This window comes from Drosophila nasuta, chromosome 3 (genome assembly GCF_023558535.2).
Source record: "Drosophila nasuta strain 15112-1781.00 chromosome 3, ASM2355853v1, whole genome shotgun sequence".
NCBI lineage: Eukaryota > Metazoa > Arthropoda > Insecta > Diptera > Drosophilidae > Drosophila > Drosophila nasuta.
In genome coordinates this window covers 54,869,372-54,887,328 of record NC_083457.1, presented here as the reverse complement: position 1 = coordinate 54,887,328, position 17,957 = coordinate 54,869,372, and the positions used below count along the sequence as shown (strand labels likewise).

The 17,957-nt window shown below is 43.7% G+C and overlaps 6 protein-coding genes across 8 annotated transcripts; 3 read left to right on the top strand and 3 right to left on the bottom strand.

Moving 5' to 3' along the window:
• Positions 1–324: 324 nt before the first annotated feature.
• Positions 325–4,252, top strand: LOC132794357 (myotubularin-related protein 9). The gene is made up of 7 exons (XM_060804759.1): positions 325–963; positions 1,023–1,273; positions 1,330–1,684; positions 1,756–2,231; positions 2,291–2,703; positions 2,766–2,863; positions 2,920–4,252. Exons 1-7 carry the CDS (start codon positions 814–816, stop codon positions 2,995–2,997), a joined length of 1,821 nt encoding a protein of 606 aa, XP_060660742.1. The 5' UTR covers positions 325–813; the 3' UTR covers positions 2,998–4,252.
• Positions 4,064–6,820, bottom strand: LOC132794355 (protein Pixie). The gene is made up of 5 exons (XM_060804757.1): positions 6,705–6,820; positions 6,220–6,450; positions 5,542–6,152; positions 4,759–5,475; positions 4,064–4,692 (listed from the first exon to the last, which is right to left on the bottom strand). Exons 2-5 carry the CDS (start codon positions 6,430–6,432, stop codon positions 4,398–4,400), a joined length of 1,836 nt encoding a protein of 611 aa, XP_060660740.1. The 5' UTR covers positions 6,433–6,450; positions 6,705–6,820; the 3' UTR covers positions 4,064–4,397.
• A 225-nt stretch (positions 6,821–7,045) lies between these two features.
• Positions 7,046–9,526, top strand: LOC132794356 (signal recognition particle subunit SRP68). Its single transcript, XM_060804758.1, has 4 exons — positions 7,046–7,254; positions 7,388–7,737; positions 7,815–8,477; positions 8,540–9,526. The coding sequence occupies exons 1-4, from the start codon at positions 7,161–7,163 to the stop codon at positions 9,251–9,253; spliced, it is 1,821 nt and encodes a 606-aa protein (XP_060660741.1). The 5' UTR covers positions 7,046–7,160; the 3' UTR covers positions 9,254–9,526.
• On the bottom strand, positions 9,357–12,738 carry LOC132794358 (uncharacterized). The gene is made up of 3 exons (XM_060804760.1): positions 11,432–12,738; positions 10,493–10,797; positions 9,357–10,433 (listed from the first exon to the last, which is right to left on the bottom strand). Exons 1-3 carry the CDS (start codon positions 11,712–11,714, stop codon positions 9,642–9,644), a joined length of 1,380 nt encoding a protein of 459 aa, XP_060660743.1. The 5' UTR covers positions 11,715–12,738; the 3' UTR covers positions 9,357–9,641.
• A 218-nt stretch (positions 12,739–12,956) lies between these two features.
• LOC132790571 (N-acetylgalactosamine kinase) lies at positions 12,957–17,884 on the bottom strand. 3 transcript variants are annotated; one of them, XM_060799139.1, is made up of 6 exons: positions 17,747–17,884; positions 16,973–17,145; positions 16,738–16,911; positions 15,944–16,677; positions 15,392–15,596; positions 12,957–15,330 (listed from the first exon to the last, which is right to left on the bottom strand). In XM_060799139.1, the coding sequence occupies exons 1-6, from the start codon at positions 17,747–17,749 to the stop codon at positions 15,144–15,146; spliced, it is 1,476 nt and encodes a 491-aa protein (XP_060655122.1). In that variant the 5' UTR covers positions 17,750–17,884; the 3' UTR covers positions 12,957–15,143. The 3 variants fall into 3 exon arrangements, with proteins under 3 accessions (XP_060655122.1, XP_060655124.1, XP_060655123.1); XM_060799141.1 differs by having other exon boundaries at positions 17,696–17,878; XM_060799140.1 differs by lacking the exon at positions 17,747–17,884 and adding an exon at positions 17,363–17,549.
• On the top strand, positions 13,817–14,940 carry LOC132790574 (uncharacterized). Its single transcript, XM_060799142.1, has 2 exons — positions 13,817–13,968; positions 14,564–14,940. The coding sequence occupies exon 2, from the start codon at positions 14,569–14,571 to the stop codon at positions 14,938–14,940; it is 372 nt and encodes a 123-aa protein (XP_060655125.1). The 5' UTR covers positions 13,817–13,968; positions 14,564–14,568.
• Positions 17,885–17,957: the final 73 nt, after the last annotated feature.

The window sequence follows — 17,957 nt, the reverse complement described above, 5'->3', positions numbered from 1 at the left end:
GCAACAAATGAAACCTTAGCTCTTAAGCCTGAATGACAAATACTGACAAGTGTTGTGGTTGGTTTCAATGCCATGGAACAGACAAAATGGAAAACTTCCGTATTTTTTGTAAACAAACCTTTTTAAATCTACTTTTACGTATAAATAAAAGTATATATTATATATTACAAAAATGTTTTTTTTTTCGTATATAGAGAAATGCGCCATTGCCCTTCTTATTCGAATTGCGCGCGCATTTGGAAGTTGTTTTTTTATATTTACCTAACGCCGTCACTAGGAAATAAATGCGGGCTGCGTGAGCTTTGTTCTTGCTGTGTGCGCGCATCAGTGTGACTGGCAACACACCGTTATCGCTAGTAAAGTTAACAAAAGAATGCTATTTAAATGCTAAATAATTCTATAAAAGGTGAGAAATTGTTGCTGCAGCGTGTATTAAGTGGTGGCATATGTGCAATAGTCGAGTAGCGTCAGCATAGCGTATTTATACATTGTGACGCCCACACTGCTGTTAACTTGGTGTGCGGTACAAATCAGAGTGGGAAAAGGCGGGTAGGCGGAATAAGAACCAGAAGAAGAAGCAATCAAGTGGCAACAACTGCGACAGCGACAACAGCGAGAACAACAACATCAACATAGCTGCCACTGCGGCAGCGCCACGGGCAGAATGCAAAAAGTTAATTAGCGTGAACAAAATCACCACACGGTGGGTGGCGAAGGCAAAGCCGCAAAATTGTGTATGTTGTGTGTTGGTTGGTCAATGATTGTTGAGTGGGCAAGTGAACTGGAAAGGTGGAAGGAAGCAGGCAGAAGGACATGGAGTTTGCTGATCTGATAAAAACACCCAAATTGGATGGGGTGTTTCTGCACACAACAACAGCGAATGCAACAGTTGAGGGCACCCTCTGCATAACCGGTCACCATTTGCTGCTCAGTGCAAGACAGGAGAACAGCCAGGAGCTATGGGTGAGGAATGTTTGTTGGTTCAGTGATTCGGCAAGTTGCCAATTAACCCAATTACACAGCTGCTGCACAAGAACATCGATAGCGTGGAGAAGAAACCGAGCATGGGCCAGAACATTGTCATGGGCGGCATCATAACGCTCAAATGCAAGGATCTGAGAATTATAGCGCTCGAGATTAAATATGCCAAAGACTTCTTCAACGTGTCCGCCTCTTTAGAGGCATTAAGCGCAATACAGAATCCCGAGCTCGACTATCCGTTCTTCTATAGGCCCATGTATTCTATACTAGAGGATGGCTATACTATGTTTCGGTCAGTATCAAGCAAACACATTTCGATGCAGCTTCTTAAACGACTTTTTTTTACAGTCCGGAATTGGAATTCGCACAACTGATTAGCGGCATGAGTGTGGGTGGCGCCTCATCCCCCAATGTGGCAAATATAACCATATGCACGCCTTCAACATCTGCTTTGGCAACGAGCATTCCACATCCGCTGCAAAATGGCTTTGCCTTGGATGCCGCAGCTGCCTTGATGGGTGGTAGCAACATCACCGCCTGTGAGTGGCGCGTGAGCCACGTCAACAAAGACTTTGGTGTCTGTGCTACATATGGCGCCACTCTGATTGTACCTAAAGCAATTAGCGATGAGCAACTGGCGCTCTCCGCTGCATTCCGCGATGGCGGCCGTTTCCCTGTGCTAAGCTACAGACATGAGAACGGCGTACGTTTAATTGCACTCATTATAATCAAATTAAGTCTTCATAATTGTATCTTTCTCTGCATCTGTTCCAGGCCACGCTGATGCGTAGCGCACAACCTTTGTCCATACAGGGCATCAAGCGCTGTCGTGCTGACGAAGCTATACTCAACCTGGTGCTGGGTCGTAGTAAAAAAGGCTTTATTGTGGATACATGGGGCAAAGGCAAATCAAATACGGAAACTGACTTGCATTATTCCCAGTGGAAAAAGGTAAATCGCGCTATTGGCAATGTAAGTTCACCGGCAGCCATTCTTGACAGTTTCGCCAAGCTAATTGAGGCATGCAATGACACCGGATGTACCACCGATAAATGGCTAACGCGTCTGGAGAACAGCGGCTGGCTGAGTCTAGTGCTTAACTCTCTGAATGCCTCGTGTGTGGTGGCTCAGTGCCTGGATCAGGAGGGAAGTCCGGTGCTAGTGCATGGCGCCAAGGGATTGGACTCTACGCTGATAGTCACATCTCTGGTGCAAATTATTCTCAATCCGGATTGTCGCACTGTGCGCGGGTTAGTCTCTGTGCCTTAATGACTTTTACTAATTATTTAATTTAAAATTGTGTGTTTAGCTTGCAAGCTTTGATAGAGCGGGAGTGGATTCAGGCGGGCCATCCGTTTGCCTCACGTCACCGATATTCCTGTTATACGCCGCATCAGACACGCAACAAAAACTCTGGCGCTACCTTTGTGCTGTTTTTGGACTGCATCTATCAACTCTACACGCAGTTTCCCTGCAGTTTTGAGTTTAGCACCCAGCTGTTGATATTGCTTTTCGAGCACAGCTACTTCTCACAATATGGCACATTCTTATGCGACTCAGAACGGGAGCGACACGAACTACAAGTGCACACTAAAACCACGAGTCTGTGGTCTTACCTTAATCGGCCAGACGTGCTACAAACTCTGCTGAATCCGTTATATGAGCCAAACTCCGCTGTGATTTGGCCTTCTGTGGCACCAATTAGCCTGGAATTGTGGAGCGGTGCTTATTTAATACAAATAATAATTACAAATTAATTGGAACTATCTTAAATACATTTGTAGAACTCTATTTACGTTGGGTGATTGATCAACGCAACTTGGTATCGACAATGACACAAATACAAGAGCTGGTTACAAATGAAAAGGAGCTGAGAACTCAGGTGAGTACTTAATAAATAGCTCAACAAGTGAATTGTAAATTGGTTTTCTTTTCTAGGCTCTGAAACTGCGCAAACAGGCCTTGGAGCTAAGCCAAGAAGTGATGACACTTATCAACGAAGTGGATGATGCATAAAGTTGTTGGCTGCCTCTAGTAGCTGTCTCTCTTACTATATTTACACTATTATACACATACAAGATATACACTTATTTTTGATACTTTCTGTAGCCATTTTAAAACAAATTATTTAAGCAAATCTTATTTTGTATACAAAATTCAAGAAGTAACAAATAAGTCTCTAAAAGTTCCATTTAACAAATGTGCTGAAATAACAAAACAAAAACAAAATCTCAACGTGATCTACTATTGGATCCGAACAGGCTCTCTCAATCGTATTGACAAAAGTCCATTTAATCTATAGAATACTAAATACAGTTAAACTTAAATTGTCTACTTACTTTCTAACTCAAAGCGCTCTCTTGCATATTGTATTGTGCTTTAAAACGAAACCCAAACAAAATGGCAAATTATCAAATGTTTAACAATTTGAGTCAATTTTTGACGCATTTACTTATGGAATTTTTAACATGATAAGTCTTCAATTTATTAAATAGTACTTAAAGCATGGTAATTGAAATACAGTTAAGCCAGCGATCAAATTTAGCATTATAAAATTCAAAAGATTTGCCTTTTTCGAAACGTTTGTATTTTGTATATTTTGATTCAATCGCAAAAATGTATTGCTTGAAAAGCGTTTAAAATGAATATATTGATAAAACCAAACGGAGTACATCAATTAAGCTGTAAATGCGTTGCTCTATATATATATATTATATATTTAAATGTGTGTTTGTATAAACATAAATGTTTGTAGTTAGTATTGATGCATTATAACTTGTTTGTTTCGAATTGTGATCGTATTTGAAATCATAGTAATTCTTATGTAATTTGTATGCATATTTTATATTTCTATTGTGTGTATTTTGAGTGTACTATGCTAATTAACAATTTAAGTGCAATAAATACGTTTTATTTTGCAGAAATTCATTGAGCGCAATTATTTAAAATTATGCGTTGAATCCCTGACCAGAAATTGTCATTCACCATGTACGTAGACACTGGTGCCACCTGTAACGCCTAAGCCCAAAATGTTTTTAAAAACAAGGCAAAGTTTTGGTTTTGTTAATAAAAATGCAGTCCATTTGCCGTTTTTTATAAAGTAAATTAATTTATTTTCACTATACAAAAATGTCTTGCCTATTGATTTTGTTTTCATACCATTGAATTGTCGGTGTAAATAAGCATTGTATAAAACTCACTTAAAAATGTTGATGGTCGGCTGATCGGTTGTTCGTAATTTTTGATTTTGGGACAACAATAACAAAAGAAATGTTGAAAGTTGTTGTTCATTGTTTAAAAAATGCAAAAAGTGATAATGTAAACTTTTTAGAAAGAAAGAAACGCAGGAGCAATTAAACGAATGAAAAATACGAGTTATCCAACAAACGCTGACGGCATTCATAAAATTACAAATTTTAACCCGAAAATTCATCTTCCAAGAAGAAGAACTGACCAGAGCGTTTCTGTTCCGTATCTTTGACCGAGTTGTTCTTGTTGATTCGCGGTCTAAAGTTGTTGGGATCGCGACGGAAAGTAATGCCCAGCAGTTCGAGGAAGCGATTCATGCCATTTAGCAGCGATTGCGGTGAGTATGCGGTGGTCTTCACCGACGGTTGACCCTCAATAACAATCACACGATCCGCCAGGTAGGTAGCCATAATGAAATCGTGTTCCACCACAAATCCGGTCTTCTTGGCGTGCAAAATGTAGCTGCAAAATGCGAATCATAACTTCAGAAAGAGCAAATTTACACAAAACAAAAAAATAAAAACTAACCGCTTAATAACCTTTGCAGCGACCAGACGCTGCTCGGAATCCAAGTAAGCAGAGGGTTCATCAATCAGATAGACATCAGCTGGCTTGCCTAAGCAGAGTACCAAAGCGACACGTTGCAATTCACCACCGGAAAGATTCTGCACCTCTTGGTCCATGATCTCCTCAATTTTCATTGGTTTCATCACGTCCGCAATAAACTGTGGATGCACGTAAGCATCGCGAATCTTGTCGTGCAGCAGATGGCGCACATGATTTTGGAATTTGGGTGAAATTTTTTGCGGTTTGTACGAGATGTTCAGCATGGGTAGCTCTACTTCTCCATCCGGTTGCAGATTACCAGCCAGCATTCGAATGAACGTGGTCTTGCCGGTACCATTTTCTCCGAGCAGCACCAAAATCTCCGAGTCACTAAAGTGACCCTTCTCTACCGTCAACTCGAATTTGCCCAGAGTTTTCACCATGGATGGATAAACGTAATGATTCATACGTTTGATTTCCTCCTCAGTGGCCGACTCTGATACCTTAAACGTGAGGGATTCGGTACGGAAACGCATGTTCTCCGTGGGCACGAAGCCGTCGAGGAAAATGTTTATACCTTCACGTACAGAGAAGGGCATAGTGACAACGCCATAGCAGCCAGGCACGCCATAAAGACAGCAGATGAAATCTGACAAATAATCGAGCACAGATAAATCGTGTTCCACAACAATAATGAATCTGTTGAAAAAATGTGACATGTAATATATATATATATATAGATGCTTAGGGAAGCTCATCACTCACTTGGTAGGATGCAGCAATGAACGAATGGTTAAGGCAGCGTTCAAGCGCTGCTTCACATCCAGATACGAGGACGGCTCGTCGAACATGAAGATATCCGCGTTCTGTATGCAGACCATAGCAATGGCGAAACGCTGCAATTCTCCACCAGACAACTGCGAAATCTCACGATCCCGAATATGTGACAAATCCAACATGTCACAGATTTTCTTCTGCAGATCACGTTCATCCTTCTTATCAAGCAACTCACCAACAGCGCCGCGCACCGCCTTGGGGATCTGATCGACATACTGAGGCTTAACCAAAGCTTTTAAGTTGTCCTCCAATATCTTGGTAAAGTAGTTTTGCAATTCCGATCCACGGAAATAAGCAAGAATTTCCGTCCAGTCGGGGGGATTGGCATATTTACCCAAGTTAGGTTTCTGCTTACCGGCTAAAATCTTTAACGCCGTGGACTTGCCAATACCGTTCTGACCAACTAAACCAAGAACTTCCCCAGGTCGGGGAATGGGCAGGCGATGAAGCTTGAACGAGTTTTTGCTATAACGATGCGTTGTGTGCTTATCCAAGTTGCTGGGCAAGTTGATGATTGTGATAGCCTCAAATGGACATTTCTGCAATGAAATGAGACAAAGGCGATTACAAACAGCTGTTTCTAGAAAGAATGCTAGTATCACACACCTTGACACAGATACCGCAACCGATGCAGAGCTCCTCGGACAATGAAGCTATCTTCGAGGTGGGCGTCACTTCGATGCAGAGCTTGCCCATGCGCACGACTGGACATGACTTCTTGCACTCCTGCCGACAACGCTTCGGTTTGCATTTGTCATCGCTGACGATGGCAATACGCGTCTGCTTGTCTGTCTCCTCGTTGTCCTTTCTGCGCGACATGACTGGCTGGCTTTGTGGCTGTGAATGGCAAATTGATTCAATTAATTTCACAATACACTTGGGAGTATTGTCAACGTTGCACAAACGATTATAAACGACCGTCAAAACAAAACTAGTGCAATGACGAGGGCGCGGGTGAGGGAACCTGCTGTGCAGTGAAAGTATAACCTCAAAACAATAGCTTTCAACACGACTTCCAATGTACTTCGACAATTGTCATGTTCGCCACACTTTATCTGTTAACTTAATACACTAATTAATATTCCATTTACCTACGAACTAGGCTGAAATTTATTTAAAACTGGCGAACGTTCAACGCCACGCTCTTGCGTCGTCAGCCACAAGTTTCAAAGGGAATGCGCAACACTAAATACAAGTGCTGAGTAACTGACTAAGTTGCTGGAAAACATCGATACCTAAAAGTAAACATTTATAAAAAAGTTCAAAAACGTACCCAATTTAAACTGAGTTTTAATGCAAATATTTAAATATTTTTTAAAAAATTATAATAAGCACATTTGTTTCAATTTGAGTGATTTGACAGCTAATATAATTTCCGATATCGTATAGTTGTTGATAAGTATCGATAGTTTGATTTGTAAATCGAAAACAATGATGACGTTTACGTTTGGCGACGATTCCCCGACGACGACCGTCGTGCATCCGTGTATATTGTTTAATAAATCTCTCGATTTGAACGTCTGCAAGCACCTGGCATAACAAACATTATGGTCGTTGAGGAGCCGAATAGTGGTGAAAATGTGGAGAAAACTGACAGCGGCACTGCCGTAACAGAACCCACGAAAATCTTCACCATCGAAAGTAAGTGCGTGTGAGCACCCGCTTCCCTCCCTCTCGTTGACCAACCAAAGGGGGAGCTGCACTGACAACTAACCTTAAAAATGTAGAAATTGCTGCATATGCAAATTGAATTGAACTTTCACTGTTATTGCAGTTCTCCACATGATAAAGGATGCCCAGCAACAACATGGTCTGCGACATGGTGATTATCAACGCTATCGTGGCTACTGCACACGCCGTATTCGTCGCCTGCGCAAGGCATTGAAGTATCCCCAAGGCGATAAGCGTCACTTCAAGCGTCGCGATGTTACGTTGGCCCATCTCACCGGCAAGAAGGCAGACGAGCGTTACATTCACATACCGCTGATCAGTGCAGAACGTGCTTGGGCCTATGCCATGCAACTGAAACAGGAAGCGAACACTGAGCTGCGAAAGCGCTTTCATTTGATCAACAAGCTGCGGCGCGCTTGCTTCTATGCTCTACAGCTGCAGGAGCTGTGTAATGTAAGTAGAAGTCATAAGTCCAATTGAACTTTGTACGCATTGTTGCTGTTAATATACAATTTATTTCCATTTGTTAGACTGAGGTGTTTGATGCACGCACCAAGCTGGAGTGCGAAGCCTACGTGGCCTGGATGCATGGCACTCTTCACTTTGAGCTGCAGTTGTGGGATTCTGCCGGTGAGCATTTGAAACGCGCCCAAGTTGTCTACGAGAACCTGGCCAAGGCACTGCCCGAGGATGATCAGGAGCTATATCGCGCCAAGGTGAACGAGTTTACACCGAATTTACGCTATTGCGCCTACAATATTAGTGGCGGCGCTAGTGGCGGCAAGATCGATGAGATACTCGAATTACGCGCGCAGGGAGTTCTGGAGAACCTGGATGTGCTGGTCAGCCAAACGAAGACGGAGAGCAGCGAGGGACTGCAGACGATTGATTGGCGTGGTCGTAAGGTCACCGTACGGCCTGAGAAGGTGCGTCTGTTTCTGCTTAGCACTCAGGAACTCGACAAATCGCTGGCCAAGACCGCTAAATTGGATGCCAAGATTGAGCTGATCGAACGCATATTGATGGACTGCAAAGATGCCATTCAAGCAGTGCGGGACGAGATCAAACAGGATCCCAAGCTACGCTCTCTGACCACAGGACAGACGGTGTCTGGCGTGCAATATTTGCTGGCATATTTGAGTTATATTCGGCACAGCCGAACGTTGCAGCGCAACTTGTGTTTGGTGGACCAGGTAAGTTGCCCTTTAGTCGACTGACTGTAAGCTCAGCTAATTGCAAACATTTTTGCATTTAGGCCAAGCTAAACTTTGATGATCCCAATCAACAGCAACAATCTACGCAAGCTCAGGGCGATGGCAAGCGAGTGCGTCCCCAGGATCTGGCTCGTCTCTATGAGATAATACTGCAGAACGTGACGGAAATGCAGCAAATCACAGGAATGGAAGAGGATGCGCAATATCAGAGCGAAGTAGCTAATTTGGCGCTAACATTCAAGGCCTTCCGCTGCTATTACATTGCACTCACGCTTATTGACATGAAGAAGTGGAAGGAGGCTGTGGCGCTTTACGAACGCGCCTCTAACTATGCGAATGAATCGCTCAAGGGACACGCATGTGCCGAATTCCAGTTGCAAGCGGAGCTCAAGAAAATGGTGTCTACCATCGATGGCAGCAAGTTCTCGGCGCATGCCTATAGCGTGCTGGAGGATGACAATAGTGAGGATGCAGGTGGTGTGTCCACCAAATCGCAGAAAACAACGAAACCACTGTACGAGCGCCTTTCGCAATACAAGGAGGACCAATCGCTCCACACTCGGGCGCCCAATGTGTTCAAGCTGACGCCTGATATGGAGCCGATACCCTGCAAGCCGTTGTTCTTCGATCTGGCCATGAACTACGTGGAGCTACCATCGCTAGAGGATAAACTGGAGTCGCCCGACAAAAAGGGTGCATCGATTACAGGCTTTGTCAAGGGTTTTCTTGGTTGGGGCGGTGGCGGTAACAAGTGAAAGATTTCGAGCTACGCTTACATGATCAAAACTATGAGCCCCACTCTATTGAAATTCCATGTTGATGTTGCTTTTATATGAAAAAAACGTTCAATTTGAAGCGTTTTCTTTTAGACTCCGGCTTTTTGTTAGTATAATTACCATCAACCCAACAAACACCACAAAAGAAACAAAATACCATAAACATTTGATAACAAAATTCTGTTTAAGTTACAATAGTGAGGAATTATTGGTAATAAAGGAAGCCACAAGTGCTGCAATAGCTATGCGAAATTAATGAAGTTGTGCTGCTTACAGGGTAACTAACGGAATCAGTTATTACTTAAATTTATTAACAAGCAAACAAACTTATGTGCTATGGTTATATAAATACAAATACTACATAATTTTATCCCAGATAGCCATGCTCGTAGAACTCCAGCGCCAATTCCCTGATGCGCACATGATACTCTGGCGTCAACTTCTGGGTACAGTTAATCTCCTTGCCTGTTAGATTCTGTTCACTGATCTCATCTAAATCGGGTATATTGTTTGCATCGAACGTCACCGCCGGGAGTATCCACATGGAGATGGCCAGTCCATAGTGCACATGACGCACATACTCCTCGCTAAGTCGCTGCAGCGAAAAGACGTCGTACAATTCCGGCAGTTGCTTGGCAGACGGCGTCTGGCGCAGCTGGTGAGCAAGCTCCATGTGCAACGCCTCTGCATAGGCAGCCAGCAAGGTATCCGTGTGGATGTCACGGAGTTGTCGGCGTGTGCTAGTGTAGATGAAATGCAGTATATCGAAGACCGGTGAGCTGCGTCTCATGGCCTGCAGATCAAAGAAGATGACCTCTTCGGTTTGTGCACGAAACATCAAATTGTTGAGCCATAAGTCACCATGACAGATCACACTAAATGGAGTGGCTGCTGCCGCATTGATGCTATGCTGCAGCTGGGCAAAGAGCGTCGGTTGCAGTTGCTCAATGAGGCGAATGGCCACCGATAGTTGCCCATCCGTATTGGAGCCATTCAGACTGTCCAGCGCCTGTTGCACTGATGTGTCCAAGATGCGCGAGTAAAAGTCCGCTGCCTCGGGACAGTATACAATCTCCTTCATCTGTGCGCACTTCTGGGCAAATTGAGCCGCCTCCAGCTGCTGAGCAGCTATCGAAGCTGCATGCAATTGCGCCAGTTTCTAGAAGCGTAGAGGTAGTCATATGGCTACTTGGCAAAATCGCATACCAAAAAACCCACCTTCATGACCAATAAACATTGTCGTAGCTCCAGTCCAGCCAGGCGATTCTGCATGCGAAATCCCAGCGCCTTCAGATCCTGCAACACAATGATGGCCTCGCCACTGGAGCTTCCGTCGTTCTTGTCGGCGAGATGACACTGAGGAAACATGGGCTGACGGCTGTAGCGGCAGAGCAGCGGCACCACATGCTGGTACATCTGAATCTCATTGGTGAATGCCTCTTCGCAGCGATACAGCTGTCGACGCGAGAGACTCGCAATCTGTCGCTTGATGATGACCGACCAGCTGCCAGGGAATGCGCCAGCTAAGTATGTATAATTTGTTTATAGTTAATGTAAAGGCGTGACCCAAGTCAATTTGATCAGCGTAGGACTTTTAACAGAAGACATGTTTGTAAGGGCAGGCAGCTTCTTAATTTATTGCTACCTTTGAATCTTTGAATACGTTTTCGATTGACACTGCATATTCCGTATTAGTCTTTTTGCTCTCCGCCTAATGCGAGACTAAATCCAAATGCGGCATCAAAAACAAAACAGAAAAACGAGAGTCGGAAGAGAGAGAGAGAGAGACAAGAGAGCAGCGCGCTCCGTTGTGCAGTTCGAACAGCTGGTTTTTGTTTACGCGCTGTAGTAGAATTTATGAATGAAATTGTTTTCTCGCTACTGTTTGTGTGATGGTGGTGGTGTGTGTGTGAGAGAGCCGCTCAGTTGCTGCGTTGCAGTAGTGTATGTGAGTGGGCGAGTGTGCGTGTTGACCTTTAGCAAATGTATATTACGTATACGTCGCCTATATCTACATGTGAGTGTATTGCATTTAGAATGCGTGATACAAGGTCACTCGACGCTAACAACAATGCAATCAATAAACTGAACGAACACAACTTGCGTTTTTAACTGTTTGTGACTGCTCTGCTCTGCTCTTGTCACTTTGTCACTTACACATCATTTCGCCATCGTTGGCGCCATCTGCCTCGCTGCCAGCAGCAGCCACATCGTAAATTGTCACTCGCTTCACCAAGGACATGTAATTGTCGCCGCTGCTGCTGCCCGCGCTGCATGCGATGCGTCCAATGTCAAAGGTCACCACATTGCGTACACTCAGCAGTTGTCGCAAATGTTCAATGTCCTCCTCATACGGATTGATGCCGGCCAGCGGCTGAAGGATGGCGCCATTGGTCAGTCCTCCTGCTGCTGTTGTCCTTTGTGCAGTCGTTGTGGCCATTGCGCTTCGCTGGCCAACTGAAGATTGATTGAAGTTGCTGTTGCGGTGGCCCCAAACAATAAATCAGTTTGTGCCCTGACTGCATTTTTGCGACATTGCGCCAGATATCTTGAATTGGGCACAGAGCGCAAATATTTATGTATGTTGTATTATTTGTTTAATTATTGTATAATATTTTGTGCTTATGCTGCGATTGATTTTGCACCGAATTGCAAAATAAAAGTGTTAATTTTAATTTTGTTGTTGTTGCATTTTGTTGCGAATGCTTCACCGACAGACAAACCTCGCGACGCGCTGCACAACGACAACTGAGGCAGAACGCCAGCTCGATTTGCCAAAGCGAATGCGAATGCGAATGCACTCACACATCGACAGCAAGTGCAACGGAGAGCGAGCATGACGCTCTCACTCTCTCACTATGCCCTCTCACTGTGCTAATTGCAGCCTGCAATTGAAAGCCGGCAATGTCTAATGGAGGCCAACGTGTCTCTCTCTCTCCTGTTCTCCGTGCTAATATCGTTGTTCAAGGCAGTCAGTGCACTGCGCACTTTCACCCCGTTCGGTGAGAGCGGCACATGGTGCGTATGCTTAACATCGACACTGGCAAAGCGGATGTGATATTGCTCATACGCCGCATGTTCACACATATGTATGTACGGACAAAGTCGTTAGCATTGCACCACAAATTGCGTGCTCTTGAATTTGAAATTGCATAAGGCGTCCTTGGCGTCCACCACCACAACTGCGTCCAGTTGACTGCGTTTGAGCTCGCTCTCGCTCTAGTCTAAATGTGTCTCTGTGTGTGTAAATAGTGTGTGTGTACGTCGAGTTTGAATTAATACAACATTAAATGCACTCTGAAGGCTGTCCATAAATACAACCGACTGTATCTGCCAAAAATAACTGCGTAAGGGAAGTAAAACTTGGCTTACTAAATAGATAAAGTAATTCATGTAAATTACAGCAATTAAATTGAACACTTTTGTTAGCATTAATAAAACATTTAAAAGAGCGTATATCTTTCTAAATTCACTCAAATAGTTTTTTAAACTTGATGATTAACTTATTTAGACATTTTATTATCTTTTTATACCATTCATTTACTTATTAGATCTATAATAAGATTTTAGTTAAAAGCTGAAGTATTTGTAGCATTAATGAATAATGATTACTTAGTTGTACAAATGCAGTGAATTCATTTAGTTTTATCTAAAATAATTTTATATGCTATTAAATCTTGCATCTTGTTCAAATCGCGCTCATAAAGTTCAGAGATCGAGCTCATTAAAATCAGCTTGACAGTTTATCTTTGTGTGTGCGAAACAATGCAGCGTTAACCATTGGCCTGTTTAATATGCAACTACAAAATGTCTATTAATTAAATATCAAATTCGACGCGGGCAATAAATAAAGACAAATTTGTACAAATGGTACCACTCCCAAGAAAATGAAATCAAGATCCGAATCCAAAACAATGTAAATACCACGCCACGCACCTGAGCACCGCCTACACGGCAAAGTTCAAGGCGAGGAAGGGTGATCAAGACTGAGACTCGAAGTTATCCACCCTGGCGCAAAGCTTCCGCATCAACTGAGATTAGGCGGTTGAATAACCCCCAACTAAAAGCAACCACAACAAATTAGGGTCAAACATGTGCAGCTCGCCACGTAGATGGAGACTGAGACAAAGATTGAGACATCGAGTTGAGCATTAAGTTTTCAGGGTCAATCGAGACTTTCAAAAGCCGAAAGCGTTGCTTGGGATTTGGATTCTAAGCAGATTTTTGTTGTTGTCGTTGTTGTTGCTTGTCGGAGGTGTGTGTGCGTAATAATTGAGCTAACAGCGCCTGCGCCCCGGCAAAACTTGCGACCTTTTTTGGCGGGCATTTAGTAGAGCATGAGAAACTGTAGACAACTGAAAAACTCATTGCCTTTAATTGCAAATGCTGAACACTTTTGCCTAGGCCTAGGTCAGATAGGAGTACGGCTTCGAGCTACACATATAGCTCTGCTCTTTAATCCATAATTAATATAATAAAAACAAAATAATTCGCTCGCATTTGGCGACAACTTTTGAGCGAATTCGTTTTTTTTTTTGGTTTTTGAGTGCTTCGAGTGTCTCAATGTTGTGAGTGAAACTCGTTCTTGTGGCATTCAACGCCAAACACATAAAAGTACGACAACTCGCTATTCTAGATTCAGTTACAGTTTCAGTTTCAACTCAGCCAGCTGTTGCAGCATCCAAGCATTTGATGTGAGCCAAGTTTACAATACAACAAAAACAAACAAATTGTGGGCGATGTTATGCGATAAAAAAGAATCATTCGAGTGGTGGGCAACCTTGACTTTGGCTTAATGCCAGAGACAAGCTTGTAATATATTGTTTAGCAAGCCAATTGTGTGTGTAACTATGTGAATGTGTGAATTAAATCAGTGCAAAGTGGAGCACACGGCATGACACAACAATTACAGCAAAGACAGCTGCAATTGAGATCAATGCAAACAGTCTAAAGTGTTATCAGCCAGCAAAAAAGGCTATTGCAAAAAGTTCATGGATAAACGCAGCAATAGTTGCAGCTTGCAACAGTTGCTGCAGTAGCAACAGCAGCAACAGCGGCGGTGTCTAGTCTAGGCTCCACTTGCTCCACATGCTGGCGATAATTGATTTTTCCGTAAATAATTTATGACGCACGTAACTGACAGTTTGCAGCTTGTAGATTAGAAAACTGCCAACTGACCAGCGCCCCATAAATCAGGCCTATCATTTATTAGGTTTCCAAAAATAGAATGCTTTGCCAACTGCACTGCAACTGCAATTGCAAACTCCAACTTCTTGTCCTCTCTTGCAGTGATCATGTTGTCCACCCGCCTAACTTTCCTGTTCCTTAGCTGCCTAACTCTGGCACACGCCCAGTTCTTCTATCATCAGGCTCTTGGCTTGTCCTCGTCGAAGCCTTCGTATGTGCCGGAATCCCAATATGTAGGATATGCCACAGCCGATGCCCATCCTTCAGTCGTCCAGAATGCCCAATGGGAATCCGAATTGCCCGCAGAACTTTCTAAGAGCGCACGCTTCTACAACGATCCCGTGATTGCAGCCAATTTGGCCAAGGAATCGCTCTTGACACGCAAAGAGATGGCCGTAGTGCACCGCGAGGCCGAAAGGATTCCACGCGACCAGGTCTACAAGATCTTTAAGAACGCGGGCTTTCTGAGTCGTCGATAGAACCGAAGATTCGCAGATATCTTTCATTCACCAAGTGCCTTGTTGTATTCTAGTTTATAGTATGTTAATAAATCTAAAACGTATCAAAACTGTTTGTTAATGGCTGGATTGTCACTTGCTCAAGATGCACACAAACATCATTGATTGGAAGTACTTTGGGTTTACTAAGTTTATATACAAATTGCTTACAAATTGTGTCTTGATTATTGTACAAAAAGTTCAGCGCCATTGCTGGGCACAGTTGCAAAGACGACTTCATTGAAATCATTGGGCTGATAGCGCTCCAAAAGATGCGTCGGCAACTGAGCGTAGTACTCACGCTTCAACACCTTGACATAATCCGCAGCAGCGTTGACCGAGTCGCACATGGCCACAATGCAGCCCCCCCAGCTGCAAGCCAAAACAATATATGTAATAAAAGACCATTTTTATGAAGCAAATTAATATTTACCCAGCTCCAGTGACACGTGCGCTGACGCCTTGCTTGACAGAGAGAGCCACCAGTCGCTCAAGATCGGGATGGGAGCATTCGTAGAGCTCGCGGAGGCTGTGATGCGACTGTTGCATGAGTTTGCCCAGTTGCTCAACGTCTTGTTTGCTGGGACGACGCTGCAGCTGCTCGCAAATCTGACGGAATTTTACTACACGACCAGACTCTGAAAAAAAATGGGAATAAATGAATCGAAACAAAACAGACGACTAGGAAACACCTTCTGTATAGTTTGTCATATATATTTTGAGAGAGGTTTGATATTCAATCGATATCGAAAAACTTTCATCTACAACGTTAATCAGAATGTGTCTAAAATGATCGTCCCCAGCCTTACGATTACGGTTGCAATTCAACAAACTTAACCTGCATTGATTGAATTCGCCAAATTGTATAGCGCTAACAGCCTATGGTAAGAGTGACAGATAAGAAATATGGGCTGCAATGCTTTCTTCTAGTTATTACGACCTTCAACCTTATAACTGCTGTTTTAAAAGCTTATTTCAATCTCACCCTGAATGACATGCAGTGCGCGTTGTCGCAGTTTGAACTGCTGCATATGCTGTGTGCTGGGCGTTAAGAAATCCATTTCCAGCTGTTGCTCCGTGATTCCTAAAGCCTCGCAGATGTCTTCGCGTGTATAAAGCGGCTTAGTCAATTGCTTCTCAATTAATTGCGCATACGCAGCATTGTCCAAATTGCACTCTTCTTCGAGATCAATGAATCGTATGAATTCCTGCCAATTGGGCAACTTCTGTGACTTGGCCAGCCAACGTGTGGCCAGCCGGCACTCGACCACGCGCTCGTTGTAGTCCGAGGATGCAGCCTTCTTCTTCTGCACCAGACTATTGGCCACCACAAAGCAGCTGCCAGCTGGTAATGTGACCGGTGTGCCCTTAAGTTTCGGATGGAATTCAATGTGCTGGGCACAGCCCTGCTTGGCCAGATAGGCAATAGCCTGATCCATGCCGCCGCTGTGCGTGCCAATATACTGTTCGCAACTTGCCGATATCGAGGCCAACAGCTTGCGATCCAGATGCATGCCCTGCACATGAGCTGTGGCTAGCACAGCTGCGCTGACTAGCGCACTAGAGCTTGAGAGACCTGCAGCGAGGGGCACATTGCCGCTGAGTGCCACCTGCATGCCAATGGGGTGCCACTTCTTGCCCAGCTGCTCCTGTATACCCTTGATTGCGCACAAGTAGTAATTGTACCAAGCTGGGCCGCCAGTCTTGGGCAGCTTAATACTAATAGATAAAATAAAGTTAGTACAATGTCGTAAAACGTATTGGACAGAAATAACCTACTCAAGGGTGTTGAGATCGCTATCGAAGACCTGAAACTTGCCCTCGTCTAGCGGACGCAGCTGCAGTTGATCGTTTTTCGGGTCGCTACCAACAGCCAAGATGATGCTCTGCTCCACCGCCATGGGCAGCACCGAGTAACCGCAATAGTCGACATGCTCACCAATGATATTCACACTGCAAGCAAATCAATATAATATGCAATTAATTATAATTATATATTGCTGTGCGGACTCACCGACCAGGCACCCGCACATAGAAGTCCGGCTCTTTGCTGAATTGTTGCTTGTAGAAGGCGCCCAGCTTTATTAGGCGCTCATAGAAGTTTGCCTGTGGCTGCAGCTTCTGCACTGCGACGTGCGCATCACCCAGGCTGGAATTGTTTTCGTCACTTGTCGCCATTTTGCGCTGCTGTAATCCAATGTGAAAAAATGCACTTAAAAATGTGTTGTGCTAACGTGTCATCAGAGCTCGGTTAAGCCGAAATAACAATAATACCCGCTAATAAAAACGAGTACGTAAACAAATAAAAGCATACTCTTGCTTACATACTGTGCATACTACATACACACATGCATACGTGTGACATACGTAGAGAGGTGTGCAGTTTTGCGTTATCAGCTCTCACCTTATCACAAAGTCATTGATGCCATTAAAATAAGCAACAATTGAGTAATATGATTGTTATCGGTTTGGGAAATGTTTTACAGTTGCACTTTATGGGGAATTGATGCAAATTGCAATTAATTTAATTGAAACAATAGCTGCAAAGTGCACGAACTTTCGGCTTTTGCCTACTGCGCCGGCGAATACTGAAAGAATTAATTGAAGAGAGCGCCAGTGAGGGAGAGAAAGAAAGCCGTCGATAACAACTGACTTGTGGGCGTTGCCAGACTTAAGATAAATAAAGTTCTAATGGCGGTTTGTTCAAGTGTTGTAGTTATTCATCTAATGTACTTGCTTGTTTTTCATTTGTTTACAGTTCAATGACACTATCTAGTGCTATACGCACCATATACTTTTTATCAACGTTTTCTTCTAAATTATAAAAGTGTCAACGAGGCTGTTACGTTATCAAAGCGGCCAATGAAACTTTTTATATGTTGATACGGGATGTCAACGCGACGACTTCCAACAGGCAACTAAACAGCAATGCGCGTTCAGTTCCGCTTTTGTTTAGTCTGATACCAAGGGAAGCGAAATTGCGACTTTAAAGACGCGAC